The sequence below is a fragment of the Vulpes vulpes genome, chromosome 4, assembly GCF_048418805.1.
Source record: "Vulpes vulpes isolate BD-2025 chromosome 4, VulVul3, whole genome shotgun sequence".
NCBI lineage: Eukaryota > Metazoa > Chordata > Mammalia > Carnivora > Canidae > Vulpes > Vulpes vulpes.
The window spans coordinates 93,585,367-93,600,254 of record NC_132783.1 but is presented as its reverse complement, the minus strand read 5'-3'; the positions used below and the strand labels follow the sequence as shown (position 1 = coordinate 93,600,254).

General features: G+C 68.2%; 1 protein-coding gene across 1 annotated transcript; it reads left to right on the top strand.

Moving 5' to 3' along the window:
- Window positions 1–7,875: 7,875 nt before the first annotated feature.
- SYT15B (synaptotagmin 15B) lies at window positions 7,876–14,576 on the top strand. Its single transcript, XM_072756458.1, has 7 exons — window positions 7,876–8,042; window positions 8,421–8,563; window positions 9,551–9,846; window positions 11,177–11,347; window positions 12,056–12,176; window positions 13,013–13,192; window positions 13,747–14,576. The coding sequence occupies exons 1-7, from the start codon at window positions 7,882–7,884 to the stop codon at window positions 14,082–14,084; spliced, it is 1,410 nt and encodes a 469-aa protein (XP_072612559.1). The 5' UTR covers window positions 7,876–7,881; the 3' UTR covers window positions 14,085–14,576.
- Window positions 14,577–14,888: the final 312 nt, after the last annotated feature.

The following is a 14,888-nucleotide window of genomic DNA, read 5'->3' as shown; positions in this document are numbered from 1 at the left end:
ATGGCGGTTGGATCTGCAGGACGCCGGGGGCAGGGACATCGTGAGAACCTGGCACCTCCCGCGTCTTGGCCGGACTGCCTTGCACGGCGGGGCCTCAGCAGCCCCCGGGTTGTGTCCCTGCGTCTATCCGTCCGCAGAAACGGACTTAAAGCATCGGGAGCAACGCCGTGTTGCTGTGTGAGCTGCTGTTCCCGCCGCCCCTAAACTCAAGGCCTGGGAGACGGTAAAGGAACGTGAGCTGCGGCCCGGCTCTCAACCCGTCCCCGTAGCCGAGGCAGTGTGAGGCCCTGAGCGCCCGTCCCTGGGTCAAGCTGAACTCTGGAGGTAAGGGGTCCCCCCATCTCGTGCTCTGAGACGGGGGGAACACGCGGCCTCAGTTGCCAGAGGAAATACGGGGGACACGCGGCACAGCAGCCGCCCACCACAGTCTGCACCTCCAGCGGTGCAGCATCCACGCACATCCTCCCTCCCTGGATGTCGTCGAGAAGATGTTCTCGCTTAGGATAAAGCCGGCGTGCCACACGCTGCCGAACCCGCCCCGTGGAGGAGCCCAGAGGGAGCAGTGCCACGCAGAGCTCCAGGGCCCAGGAGCGGGACCCATGGGAGCCGCTCTGCGGGGTGTGACCGGGTGGGGGGAAGCCGGGGGAGGGTGGCCGGGTGAGCGCCCCGACGGCAGCCCAGCTGGCCAGCTCCCCCAACGCTTCCCCGGGGCCTCTAGGCCCGCTCGGGGCACCCTGGGACACGCCCGGGGGGACCCACCGCTCGGACAGTAACGCCGCCGCCGCCGCCGCCAGAGGCCTCCTGGGACAGTGAAGCACCAGGCAGGTACCCGGGGCCCCGCGGGGTGAAGCCTCGTGTCCCTTGCACATCAGCAGGAGCCGCTTCCCTCGGGAGCCCAGGCCCCTTCGTCCCCTCCCGCCCCCTGCCCGCCCGCGGGTCGAAGCCTCGGTGGTCAGGACGGTGGGAACTGGGCACCGCGACTTGGAGCGTCCCCCACACCCCGTGTGCTCAGACTCCACCCGCAGGGGCTTCGCGCGCCCACCCGCGAGGGGAGGAGAGCCGCCCCGCCCTGCCCGCTCCCGAGGGCCACTGCCCCGTCTCTCTCCTTCCTCAAAGACGCCCCGTTTCCGGGACGACGGGGCCCCAGGCTGAACGCACTGGCCCAGCTTCCCTGCGAGTAGGGCCAGCGGGAGACCGACCACGTCCTGAGCAATGAGGTGCGGAAGGGAGCCTCGGGGAAGGACGCCGCGTGACGCCTGGGGACACCACAGCCCTGCTGTGAGCACAGGACAGAAGCCCCGCGCTAGGGAGGCGAGGACCAGGATGGGCGAGCCCACGCTCTGCCTCGACCCGGGCTGCGGGGTCCAGGAGGACTCTCGGGTCCACCGGTCGTGGCGTCGTCTGGGGTGTGCATTCCTCACCCTTCACCTTCACTGCTTGAAGTTTCTCAAAACTCCGGTTCTGCCCATTTAAAGACTGTACGCTCAGGCTTTAGCCTGCGATGACTCACGCTGCGGCGCATCGGTCCATGCATGCCTCAGGTCCAGGCTCGGCCGATGCACCGCCCTGTGTCCTTGAGCAGGTGACGAAGGACATGTAACCAAAGCTCTTCGAGCCTGTGTTTCCTCATCTGTAAAATGGGAATAAAATTGCTGTGACGCAGACAGCCATTTCCCTTACTCACCTCCCACCGTGGGACGGAAAAGGGCAGGCGCCCACCCTCTTGGTGCCCCTGGACACCAGCCCCCATGGCCTGCCCGGCGATGTACGGGGCAATGTGCTGGGGCTTCCCGAGGAAGGGACCGGCGTGAGTGACGGGCACACTTGCTTCTTCCTCTCCTGCCTTTGGACTCGGAGCTGGAGGACGCCCAGCGTGGGGCTGCGGAAGCTCCCCCGCCGTGAGGCGTCAGGCGGGGAGGGAGACTCCCGGGCCCGGCTCTTGGATAGGAACCTTCAGCGGCCAAAGCAAACCTGCAGCCCTCTGACCGCAGATCCCCCAATAATCCCCTATCTCCCCAATCCTAAGGCCCACGCTCTCCTTACCTCTAACACCTCTGAAATCAAGCCACGCGTCACCACCCGGTTGACGCTGAAGGACCCTTTCACTGCTCGGCAGGATTCTTCTCAGATGCCGGCAAATCGGCGTGATAATGGTGCGTTTTATGACCGATAGCATCTTAAGGTCATCGCAGTAGGAAAGCGAAGCCTCCTTGTGGTGAAGTCCCGGTAAGTCAGGTTTTCCATCAGACCAAAGAACTGCTAACTGGGGAACGTACCTGCTGCAGAGGGCGGCTGGGAAGGATGCACACAGGTGTGCTGCGCACGGAGGGAACCTGGGGTAGGTTCTATTTAAAGGGAAGGTACTTTGTCCCGGCCTCAACGTGCCGTTGGCCCAGCCATAGACACGCGCAGCCTCTGAGAGACGCAACTGTTTGTCGAGAAAATAAGCGCAGGCAGACGAGGAGTTCTGGGCTGAACCACACAGAACTCAAAGCAGGTGCCGACCTTGTATCACTTGAAACTTTTGATTCCAAACAGAGACACGCACTCAAACCGGCTCGGGGGCAAATGGGCAAAGTCCCGGATGTTCCAGCCTCGACGGGCTCTGAGTCGGACCCACGACGCCGTGGCTCGGGCCCCGGGGCACCAGCGGCGCAGGGCATGCTCCGTTCTCAGCTGGGCTCTTGGCTCAGGCAAGGTCCCCGGTGAGCTTCCAGGCCCTGGGAGGCCCGGCCCGGCACCACCAGGAGGCAGGTGTCTGTGGGCCTGGCCCATCCTGTGTCTGTCCGGGTGGCCCTGAACCCGGCACAGCAACAGCGGGGGGAGCCTCCGAGGAGCCAAGGCAGAGGGAAGGGTCAACGCAAGCCACGCCGGAGGAGGGAGGGGGCTGTCGCAGAGCACACAGGCCACCATGTCAGCAGCAGGACAGGGGACGGCTTCTCCTCTCTGCCCCTCAGGCCACCACCCCCCAGGCCTCCCCTCACTCACAACGAAGGCTGGTGCAGGGAAGACCCAGCAAGGAGCTGTGACGAGGCCATGCACCCCAGGCCACCACCCCAAGGCGTGTGGAGGGGACAAAGGGTGCAGCTCTCCCGAGGGGAGCCCTGCTCGGCGCATCGCCCCAGCCTCACTGGAGTCACCAAAAGTGGAAACCGTGTTTCAGCCCCACTTTTGCTGCTTAGGGAATCTCTGTGGCACTCATCCATGAGCGTTCCTAGCGCCTCCCACGTCCCAGGTCCGTGGGGCTCAGCCGACAGGCTGAACCCACTGCGCGCAGGCGCTCCGGTGGGTTTGCACCCGCTGCACAGACCCCAGGGCCTGCACCAGCCGCCCCTGCCACCCGGGCAGGCTTTCCTCCGCCACGACCCTGCCTCTGCTAACGCTCCGGGCCCCCCCACCCCCACAAGTCCGCGGCCAAGCTCGAGGCCACGCGGGAGGGAAGTGCGGCTCCTGCCAGGGGCTGTGACAGCAGCATGACATCCGGACCAGGAAGAGAGAACTTGGGACCAGAAACTTTATCTACTGCAAAAGGTAAACCAAAGATTTGGCCTTCCCCGCGGGCATGGGTCGTGGATTTGTTCATCATAGAGAAAGCTCCGCTCTAAGCCCTGAGGCCGACCAATGGCCTCCTCGGTGATCTGTGGTCCAGGGAAAGGAGGAGGGGCCAAGGGAGTGCTGAGGCCACCCTGTCCCACCTGCAGGGAGCCGCCACCGTCATGCTCCCTCCCTGTCCCTGTGTCCCTGTCCCCTTCCCTCAGCAGCCACCAGGAGTCATCCTCCCCCACTGGTGAGTCATCCTGGAGTCCAGGGGCTCGGGGCTCAGAGCCTGAAGGCTTCTTTCCTGATGGAGACAAAGACTGCTCTAGGCTCTAGGCTCCAGGACCTGCAGGAGGGACCCAGAGGAGGGACCCGGAGGAGACTTGCTGCCGGGCACCTGGAAAGCCTTTAGCCGCTATCCCTTGGCCGCTGCGCCCGCCTCTCCATACCCAGTGGCAGAGCCGTGCTTCCCTGATCCCAGCAGGTGGACCATCCCAGCTCTCATCCCTCTTCAGCCCCTAGAAGGTCCCCCTCCCTGGGGGGTGCTCCCATGGTTCTGGGTACAGCCGCCCATGCCCGTCAGTCCCCCCGGGGACTATTCCTGCCCCCTGCCCGAGCCTCACCGCCTGTGTGCATCAGCCTCCAGGTGGCTCTTCGATTCTGTGACATTCCCCGGTGAGACACGAGGTCCTGGGGGGTCCCTGAGGCTGCGTCCGCAGGAGGGGGAGCTTCAGAGGAATCCCGAACTCCTGAACCCCGGGGTCGCACAGCAGGCTCAGAGCAGGGTCCAGGCCAGGGCTTAGGAGGAGGTGGGCTCAAGCCCGCGCCCCAGGGGGGGCACCCTCCAGCTCTGACCTGGCCAAGGCTGGCGCTCTCCCCCCGCACGGCCTGGTCCCCCAGGGTGGGCTGAGGCTGGTTCTCTGCCACCTGCCTACCTCCGCTCTCTGGAGGCTCCTGTTGGTTTACTTTTTAAAGATCTTATTTATTTGAGGGGGAGGGAGCGTGTGCACATGCAGGGGAGACACGGGCTCGATCCCTGGACCCCGGGGTCACGCCCTGAGCCAAGGGCAGCCACTCGGCCGTCCCGGGAGACCCCTCTGGAGGTTCACAGCTAACTTCTCAGAGTCTTTGCCGAAACATCAACTTAACACCTTGATACGTGCAAACAAAACTTTTTAAGAAGCATTTCCCAGCAGCCGCCGAGGGCCGGCCCTGTGCCTCCCGGCCTCCGGCGCCGAGGAAGGCTGGCCAGGTCAGGAGCCAGTGGGCGCCGGCCGTGTGTTTCTTGGCACAGCCTTCATCCTGCTCCGGGCTCTGTTCCGCGGCGACGAGAGACGAGGGTCCCCAGACAGGCTGGCTCTTAGGGTTAATTGAAAGTGGCCTTTCTATTCAATCACCCGCTGCCCTCAAGTGTTAACACGGCAGGCGCGGAGGCCTCGAGGCCTGGGGCCCTGCCACCCTCCCCGGGAATGCTCTTACCAGGTGAAATGTGACTTCCTTTTGGCCTCAGAAAAGACAAACCGGGTCTGCCGCTGTTTCCAGATTTTCCAGCTCCCAGAGACCCGGGGAGGAACAAGACCTGAAAACAGGAAGCAGGGCCCGGCTGCAGCCAGGCCTGGACACCGTGGACGGAGGGGATCCGGCCCCGAGGCTGCGGCCCTCGGCCTGCTGCACAGCCGGCCCACGGGGAACGGTCTCGGGCCTTGCTTGGCCTCTCCTCTCGGCCGGCCAGCAGGCGAAAGGAAGGAGGAGTAGGGCAGGGGCGCCCCACGGTTTCCAGGTGGTCGGCAGAGCCCCGGATTCCGTTTGCTCATCGGAAGACAGTCCCCACCCCTCAGGGTGACACAGCAGGTCTCCAGAGGCCACGTGTGCCGAGCCTGCACCCTCAACCCCCAAACACGAGTGGCAGGAGAAGCAATCTCCCCGACACCTGCCCTCATCTTGCAGGAGACGGAACCAGGGTCTGCGCTCAGCGGGCTGCGGCATGAGGGCAAAGGCCCAGCCTCTGGTCTCCAGGCCCAGCCGAGAGCTTGTGGGGGCCTGCGATGCGGAAGCCGGGGGAGCAGCGCACCCGGGGTGCAAGCCCTCCAGCCCCGGCCCGGATGCTGCGCCCAGTAAGACGCGGCTCCCTGCCTTCATGAAGCCCCGTCAGCCGGGGAGGGAGACGCGGGGTCACACAGGCACTGGGTGCGGCAGAGGGGTGGTGGCGGGGTCCTGCGGGGTGAGCCTGGAGGACAGCTGGGGGTGGGGGCTGAACATGAGGAACGGAGAGGAAGTGGGTGCAGTGTCGGGGTTAGAGATGCCGGCCAGGCTAGAGAAGGTCGTCCTGGGGGGAAGCTGTGAGGGGGGTGGGGGGGGGGGGCTGTGACAGAGCAGCCAGCAGGCCTGAGAGCTCAGCAGGAGGCTGGGGCAGCCACAGGCACCCCTTGGCAGAAGCACCCACTTGCGCAGCCGGGGACCAGCCAGGGGCTGGGGCGGGCCTCGTGGGGGGTCCCCGATGCGGGCTGCATGGGCCTTGCTTGCTGCCCGTCCAGGTGGGGGCCCCCTGAGCGCCTCAAGCGGCAGGAGGGAGGATGTGAAACCCCCCCCGGAGGCTGCAAGGACGGGGGTTCCAACAGCACCCCCGTCCTGCCTCGGCCCTAGAACCCGGTAACCTCACCCAGAAATGGGAACCCCGCAAGCCCGAGCCCCCTCTCCTAGGCATCACCAGCCCAACACGAGCAAAGGTCCGAGCCCCAGGCCCTCCAGACCCTGCAGCCAGCGCAGTGGGCGCCAGGGGAACGGCTGGTACAGGGGCCGCCCGGCCTCCTGGCAGCCCAGGTTGCAGAGGACAGACAGGCCCTACTGGGTACACACGCAGGGACCCCCTTCACCTGACCACCCAGGGAGGACCCCGAGGGCACCACCCACCTATCCCACCTGCGCCCTACCAGCCCAGTGGGCTCCGTGCCTTGTCCACTCAGCCTCCTCCGTGGGGGGCCAGGTACGGGGGCCAGGCGAGCGGGGCTGACTCGGTCTTGGGACGCGGCCCTCAGAGCTGTCAGACAGGCCGACCTCACCCCATGCACGTCCATTCCTTTCGGTCCCACCTATGACGCGGCCCCAAGTCTCACATGCTCCCAGCGGTGCCCCCAGGGATGCTGTGCCGTGTCCCAAGGGGGTGCGTGTCCTCCCCTGGGCACCGCCAGAGCCCGCAGAGGAGTGGGAGGCCCTGCCCCAGCCTCGTCACCCGGCGCCGCCCCAGCGCCCCGGCAGGAATCCACACGGTGCCAGAGCTGCGGGTGTCCGGGGGACGCAGTGCTGCCGAGTCACACAGTGCACATAGCCCCCCCCCCCCAAGGCCTGGCCACCATCCTGACCCTTTCAGCCCAGAGAGCCCTAACCCCACCAGACACTGCGCAGGTGCTGAAGGTCACGGTCCCAAGCGGCGCAGCTGGCGAGGGCGGAGCCCAGCGGAACCGGGTTGGGGGCCGGGAGCCTGGTGGGCACCAGCCTGGGGGGAGGGCGGGGGGGGGCAGGTGCAGGCCCCTCCATCAGATGCTGCGGCCCTGCCCTGCAGCCCCACCTCCCTCCCCGTGCTCAACACACCCCGACCTCCCTTCCGGCATCCACCCCCCCTCCCCCCACCCCCTGCTGGATGAGCCAGGCCTGGTTGGGTGGAGCTGGCTGGCTCCCGGCCTGCACCGCCCCCAACGGCCCTTAAAAGCCTGCCCCAGGGCTGAAGGCACCGAGACCTGAGCGCTACCAACAGCCCCATGGCCCATAAGTCCCCCACCCTCGCCCCCAGCGGGCGTCGGGCCCTCCCCCGGGCCCCCCCCCCCAGGCCGCACTTGCCCAGCGGCCCGAGCCCGAACCCATGGCCAGGTCCCCGCAGGTCCCGGCCCCGCAGCGCAGGGGGTCCCATCCGGGGCGCATCGCCCCTCCCGCCCGCACCCTCTCCCACCGCCCCGAGGGCTGAGGAAGGGGTGGGCCTTCAGAGAAGTTACGGACCCCAAACAGTCCAGCGTCCCAGCAGCTGCCCCACCCCAGGAGCGTCCCCCGTGCCTCCTGGGGCGCCTGACGCCCACACTGGGCTACCCCAGCCCGACCCGGACGCAAGGCTCAGGGAGGCTACATGGGAGCACGAGGAAATGGTCCCTTCCAGCTAGAAGCCCAGGTTCAGGGCCAGCGGCTTTCCCAAACCTGCTGGCGGGGGTGGGGGGGTGGGGGTGGGGCGGGGGTCCAGGGGTCCGCCCAGGGGCCGGGTGCTGCGAGAGCCCTGCCCCCAGCAGGTGAGGGTGAGGCTGGCGTGGCCTCCCCGCAAGGCGATCCTGGTGGCCTCTGTCCCCAGAGCAGGTGGCCCTGATGGCCGGGGGCCTTGCCGGGGGGCTGCTGCTGCTGCTGCTGCTCTGCGGGAGCTGCTGCCTGTGGAAGAAACTTCGAGCCGTGCCCGCCTACGAGGAGCTGCCGGGGACCCCGTCTGCCCGCAGCCTCCAGGGGCCCGGGGGGCGTAGGCCCGGGGGCAGGTGAGGCAGGAGGCAAGGGGGCCGGGCACGGGCTGGCAGGGGTCTGTTGTGGGGCAGCCCTCGGCCCGCCAGAAGGGAACCCCGGGACCGTCACCACCGGCGGCGGGGCAGGCGTCGCAGGCTCATGTGCCAGATGAGGAAATGGGCGCAGAGGACACGCGGGGCCGGGGAGCAGGACTCACAAGTGCCAGAACAGGCATTAGAGTAGGGCCTGGCGGCAGCAGGCAGCAGCATTGGCTTTGCAGGCATGGTGACGGGGCCGAGGGGGCCCCAGGAGATGGTGCTCTCACCTCCTCCGCTCCTGCTTCCTCTTCTTCCCCTGTGGGCCAAGCACACCGAGGCCACCAACATGCATGTCCTCTCCCTGCCTCGGGACAGGCCACCAGATGTGCCATTTGTGGTGCCCCCTTCCCTCCAAGACCAAGACCGGGGGCCCCTGCGCAGTGGAGGGTGGGTGCAGGCCCCACAAAACCCCTGCCTCGCCCTGGAGCTCCGGCCCCACACCTCGGGCAGAATCGCTGGTGAGTGCTCCCGCCAGAGCCCATCCCAGGCCAGGGCCCGTCCAGGCCGCGTCGGGGGCACCCATTGGCCTCCACGGCCAGCAGCCCTCACCGCCAGTCACCAGCTCTGTGGGCAAAGCCCCAGGACTGCGATGCCTGGGGAAAGCCCACAGCACTGGCACCTGCTGGTGGGACCTGGACAGTGACCTCCCCCCCAGGTTGGACCCCGGGAGTGAAACACCGCGGGGGAGGGGGGGGCTCCGCTGGGTCTCAGCAGGAAAGCCACGTCCCCGGGAGCCTAGTGCTCCGGGCAGGGCCTTCTGCTCCCGACCCCCGGAAAGAGCTGCCCAGGGAGCACTTGGAGGACTCGGGTTTACCGGGAGCCGTGGCAGCCCCAGCTCGGGCGTCTGAGGGGGAAGGGACCGCACCCCTTCTTACTCGACCTCAGAGCTGAGCTGGGCCTTGTCAAGGTCTCAGGGTGGTGAGCAGCACATTGGGGCGCGGGCCGCGTGCGGGCTCTGTGCTAGGCTGCGAGGCGGCCTGACGCAGGGGGCACAGCCTCTGCCACCCCCGTGCTCGGACGCCAGGCCCCTTCCCCGGGACCACACCGGCACCGCTGACCCTTCTAATTGGAAGGGGAGGAAGAGGCAAAGCTTTGTCACTGACGCCCCCCAGACATGGTGGGCAGGAGCCAGGCCAGGTGCTTGGCACCGCGTCCCCCTCCCCAGCCCCAAGCAGGCCCTGACCTTCGGGGCAGCGGGTAAATGAGTACCGGGGACGCCGGGGGGCCTCGGGGAGCAGCAGGCCTGGACAGGGCATGCCTTAGTGCTGGTGGGCTTCCTGGGGGAGCTGCACTGGAGACGGGGCTGTGTTCAGTGGGAGGAGGGCTGGGGGGTGCAGCCCGGAGAGGGCTGCCCGCTGGAAGCTCAGCCAAGGAGAGACAGGTGGGGGGCCCTGGGCTGCCGCCCCTCCCCCCCTCCTGGCAGACCACGTGGCCCTGTGTCGCAGGAGAGGTAAGCACGGTGGGGACCATCAACCCGGAGCTGTACAGGGTCCCGGAGGACAGGAGTGAGACTGACTTCCCCGAGGGCTGCCTGGGGCGGCTGTGGTTCTCTGTGGAATACCGGCAGGAAGCCAAGCAGCTGCTGGTGGGCTTGATCAAGGCGCGGAGGCTGCGCGCCCCCTCCGAGGCCTGCAGCCCCCTGGTGAAGCTGTACCTGCTGCCCGATGAGCGGCGCTTCCTCCAGTCCAAGACCAAGCGCAAGACCTCCAACCCGCAGTTCGATGAGCACTTCGTCTTCCAGGTAGGACGTCTGGAGCAGGGGGCTGGCCTCCGGCGGGGGCGGGGAGTGGACGCTGCACAGGTGGGCCCTGGCCTCCCGGGCTGGGGGGGGAGGGGACGCTGTGAAGGTGGGCCCCACCACGTCCCCCCGAGGCCCCAGACACCAGGGCTCCGCTTTATCCCACCGCCAAGTTGGGACGACAGCCCTGAGCCTGATGGTGGCGCTGGGGAGACCGGAGGGAGGTGTGGGGAGAGGCCCGTGCTCCTCTCGGCCATCCTTGGAGCGCCTCCTGAATGCATGCCAGGCGCTGGCAGCCCTGGCTCCGGCCCGGGGGCGGGGGTGGGGGGGTGGGGTGCTCCCGGCCAGGTTCCCGAGGCAAGCAGAGGGCCAGCCCCACTGAGGTCCGCAGCAGGCGGTGCCCTGGCTGCCCGAGCACAGGCCGGCTAAGGGCCGAGGTGCCGAGGCTGCGGGGTCTGGGAGCCCGAGCAGGTGACTGGGGCCCTGATGGGAACCAGCCCTCAGGAGCCACCGTGAGGCCTGGACAAACATGGTCGAGCTGCGCTGGTGAGGGGCGGAGAGGTCTGTGCGTGGCGGAAGTGTGCTCCCGAGAGCACGGCCCTGATCCTCGCCCCCTTCTGGGGCTGGGGGCAGGGGCTGGAGCCAAAGGCCTGGCAGGGGCCCAGGCAGCAGAACTCACAAGTGACCCTGGTCTTCCCGCGCTGTGAGGATCAAGGCCCACAGACCCACGTGGCTCCACGTCCGGCTCACCGACGGGCTCCCGTCCACTCACGACTCCCCCGCCCCCCCCCCCCCCCCCCCCCCCCCCCCCCCCCCCCCCCCGGTCACAGCCCCACTGGCTCCGCTCATGCTTGGGGGCAGGGGCAGCCGAGGGGGGATGCGGGGAAGTCCGTGCTCACCGACCATCTTCCAAAGGCCAGATGCTGCGATTGGGGTTTTCCAACTCAGAGAGTAGGAATCGTGTCCCCTTTCCAGGTGAGGAGACAAGGCCCAGAGGGATACCCGGGGCGCCCAGCTCAGGGCAGGGTGCGGGACGTCGCGCTGTGATGGAAGGCCAGGTGCCGGGAGGTGCATCTCCTCGTGGGCGAGGGGCGTCCCGTGTCTCAGTGAGGCCCCGGGGGCGGGGGGGGGGGCTGGTCCTCAGCTGCACCGTGCAGGCTCCCGTGTCCCCTGGGGACCAGCGCCTGCGGGGAAGGGTGCCCTGCGGGTGGCGCCTGGCTGCGGGGAGCACAGGTCCCTGGCTGCCATCTCTCCGCACAAGCTCCCGTGTCCGCAGCCGCAGCCGCCCACCGGTCTCTGCACCCACCCAGGCCCAGATCCTCCCGTCCCCCAGGTGTCCAGCCAGAGCGTCACCCAGAGGGTCCTCAGATTCTCCGTGTACCACGTGGACAAGCAGAGGAAGCACCAGCTCCTGGGCCAGGTGTTCTTCCCCCTGAAGCACGAGGCCCTGGCAGGTGAGCCCCTGCACGTCGTCTGCAGAGACCTGGAGCCCGAGAGCCTAGAGGTACCGATGGCGGTGGCCCGGCGTGTGCCGTGTGTCACACTACTGAGGGCAGCCAGCGGCCTGGCCCTGCAGCCGCTGCAGCATCAGCCTTCGGCACACGGCCCGGGGCCCAGCAAGGGGGACCGAGGGACCAGGGCCTGGGCCGGAGCTGCAGGGGGTGGGGGGAGCCACTCTTGGGCCCCCAGGGCCCCCTGAGCTGCCTTTGCCTTGGAGACCAGATCCCCTGGAGCACCTGGAAAATCCACACTTAAATTCCCATCCACAACCGACACCTGCGACAGGTGACACCCCAAATGGGCCAGCCATGGGAAGTACTTACTCTCTATCCTCCTGGCCCCCGAGAGGACCTGGGCCGCTTGCAAGAGGCTTCGGGATCCCCGAGCCTGGAGTTTGAACCCTCAGCTCTGCTCCTCACTACTGTGTGATCTCAGCCCCTTCCGCTGACCAGACCTCAGTTTCCCCAAGTATAAAATGACGGGGGTTTAAAAGAGAAAATGGGGTACATGTGCCTGACTGCTCGGACCAGGGGGGGAGGTAGTGTGGCCCCCTCAGCACCTGCTGGGTGACGGGGTGCCCTAGGACCAGGGGGAGGTAGCAGGGCCCCTCCAGCACCTGCTGAGTGACTGGGTGCCCTTGGACCAGGAGGAGGTAGCGGGGCCCCCCCAGCACCTCCTGGGTGACCGGGTGCCCTCCCCCAGGCCCCTGTAGCCTCCCTCCGAGTTCGGGGACCTGCAGTTCTGTCTCAGCTACAACGCCTGCCTGAGTCGCCTGACGGTCATCGTGCTGCGAGCCAAGGGCCTCCGGCTGCAGGGGTACGCAAGCTCCGTCAGTGAGTGTCCTTCTGGGGCAGCTCCTGTCCTGCAGCTGGGACCCTCCCTCTGCACACGACCTGGCTCGGAGCCTCACTGTCCCCCGTGGACGCCTGTGATACGAGGCCACTCCATCACCCTGCACCCATGAGTGTCCCCCGGGGCCTCCACCAGGACCCCACGGGCCCAGGCCAGGTCGGCCCTCCCTTACCCCCCGTAGGGTCTTGGCTCCTGGGATGGTGCTGTCCGTCCTCCTCCGCGTCTGTCCTTCCATGAAAGATGCGCGGTCCTCCAGCGCCAGACCCCCCCCGCCCCCCCAAGGGTTCCTTGAACACGAGGCGTCCCAGCAGCCTCGCTCCCTGGAGGCCGGGACCTGGAGGAGCAAGGCCCTGCTCTGGCTCAGGGAATGTCCTGCCTGAAGGGCCCCTGTGGGGGGGGGGGGGGTTGCCGGCCACCTGTGTGTCCTCGTGGTCACTGCAGCAACTTGTCCTTGAACCTCCCTGTGAATCCACACCCCTTGCGAGCGCCACGCCAAGAAACTTGTCCCCTGAAGGCGAAGGCGCTCAGGGGGCCGCAGGGAGGCAGGGCACGCAGCGGGCGGGCTGGGCATGGTGCCCTGGGAGCCCCAGAGCCTTCGGGGGACAGAGGAAGGAAAAGGGGGGGCCGGGCGCTTCCTCGGGCGTAGGACCACACCCACCCACCCCGTTTCCTCGGGTCACCGCCTCGGGCCACAGCGGCCATGAGTGATGGGGTCCTGGCGTCCAGGGTGCGCCCGCCGCCCAGCCAGCCCCCAGCTGCCCCGGCCAGACCCCAGTAGCCCCCTGCCCCCACCCAGCCTGGTCCGCACCGCCCCCAGGTGTGTGGGTCCAAGTGTCCCTGAGGAAGCAGCACACGATGGTCAAGAGCAAGAGGACGTCGGCCGTGCGGGGCTCCGGCTGCCCCGTGTACAGCGAGACCTTGAGCTTCTGCACGCACCCCGCCGAGCTGGACGCTGCCAGCCTCAGCCTGACAGTGCTGCAGGGCGCGGGAGCTCACGGTAAGGCAGCCCCACCTGGGGCCCGGGCGCACGGTGTGCCCCACACAGTGCACCCCACTCAGGCTGTGCCTGGCCCGAGGACACGGAGCTCCTGGTGCCTCGGGGACCCGCCCAGCCTGGTCCGTGGGTCTCGCGGCAGCGGGGCCTCCCTGGGGCACCTGAGCCACCCATCCCTGAGCAAAGCCACCGACAGTGGGGGAGGTGCCACCATCGGGACCGGTGCCATGGCCGCTGTGCGCCCCACCAGCAACCGTCCTAGACTGGGCCCAGGGTCAGGGCGAGGGTCGGGGTGCCCTCTGGCCCCCAGGGTCCTCACTGGGCCCTTCTGCACCCTGCGCGTGGCGGGAGGTGCTGGCCAAGGATCCCGGACAGGCGGGGCTGCCCCTGCGCTGGCCCGTGTCCCTCCCGCTGTGACGCCCGCCGCCCCGCTGGGCTCCCCCCAGGGCTCCTGCCACCGCATCCCGCTCCTGCCTGGGGGGCGCTTGCTGCGGCCTGCGGGGGAGGGGCGGGCGCCAGGTGGGGGCCTGGGGCCCAGAGCTGACCCGCCCCCCCAGGCAGCCGGCATCTGGGCCGCATGGTGGTGGGCCCCCACATGTTCCCGCGGGGCAGGCCACAGGAGCACTGGGACCAGATGCTCTGCGCGCCCGGGGAGCTGGTGAGGCGCTGGCACGCACTGGGCCGCGCCGTGGAGGAGCCCCGAGCCCGGGACCTGCGGTGGCGCCGGGAGCACCCCCACTCCGCACCCCGCACCCCAGGAGCACCCCTACCCCCCACCCCGCACCCTGCGCCTCAGCCTGGAAGCCAACACCAGAGGGGACACAAAGCCGCAGCTGCTCCCCAGCTGGAGGCCCCCTCCCCGTGGGGCCGCCTGGCGCCCCCCACACCCCCCTGATCCCAGAGCCCTGGCAGGGCCACCCCGGCAGCACCTCAGGTCGGCGGAGGGGCCTCAGCAGCCACGCAGGACACCCCAGCCCTGGGGTCAGCCATCAGCACCGTGGCGGCTGCGCAGGACGCAGGTTCTCAGGGACTCGCCCGTGGGCTCGGCATCCGCCCGTTGTACAGGTGTCCCCGGGCCCTGTGGTCTCCCGGCGACAGAACTTAGCCCATGTGTCTCACTTCAGAGGGAGCGGTGACAGTGCGTGGCCACAGCACAGCCATGACTGGACCCGGTGATGGCCGGACGGTGACCGACGACCCATGACCGCCTCGGGCAAGCGTGCACATTCCATGAAGCTCGTCACCGCCTCCCCACGATGCTGGACTCAAGGTGATGGGCATCAATGCGCCGGTCACCGTCACCTGCCGGGGGCCTTGCTGTGGTCGCGAGCCGGACAAATGAATCCTGGGTCTCCCGGTGGCGGAGAAAGTCAGGATTGTCACGCTCTGTGCCTCTTGTACTTTGTGTCTGATCCCTGTCACGGCTGAAGGTGGCCTCATCCGGCAGAGGGTGTGCACCCTCCCACAGAGCGCACACCACGGCCACCCCACGGCTCCACCCTGTCCCCACGTGTGACAGCTCCACGCCCCCATCCCCTGTGTGTCACGGCTCCACCCTGTCCCCATGACCCACGGCTCCACCCTGTTCCCACATGTCACGACTCCACGCCCTCATCCCCCAAGTGTCATGGCTCCACCCTGTCCCCACGTGTCACGGGCCCACCCTGTCCCCGCACCTCACAGCTCCACCCTGTCTCCA

Excerpts from the sequence above, each read along its gene's own strand:
- SYT15B (XM_072756458.1), top strand. The coding sequence starts at position 7,882 with ATGGCCGGGGGCCTTGCCGGGGGGCTGCTGCTGCTGCTGCTGCTCTGC. Across the intron at positions 8,564-9,550 it reads CACCTCGGGCAGAATCGCTG|GAGAGGTAAGCACGGTGGGG; the intron begins GTGAGTGCTCCC and ends CCTGTGTCGCAG. Across the intron at positions 9,847-11,176 it reads ATGAGCACTTCGTCTTCCAG|GTGTCCAGCCAGAGCGTCAC; the intron begins GTAGGACGTCTG and ends CCCGTCCCCCAG.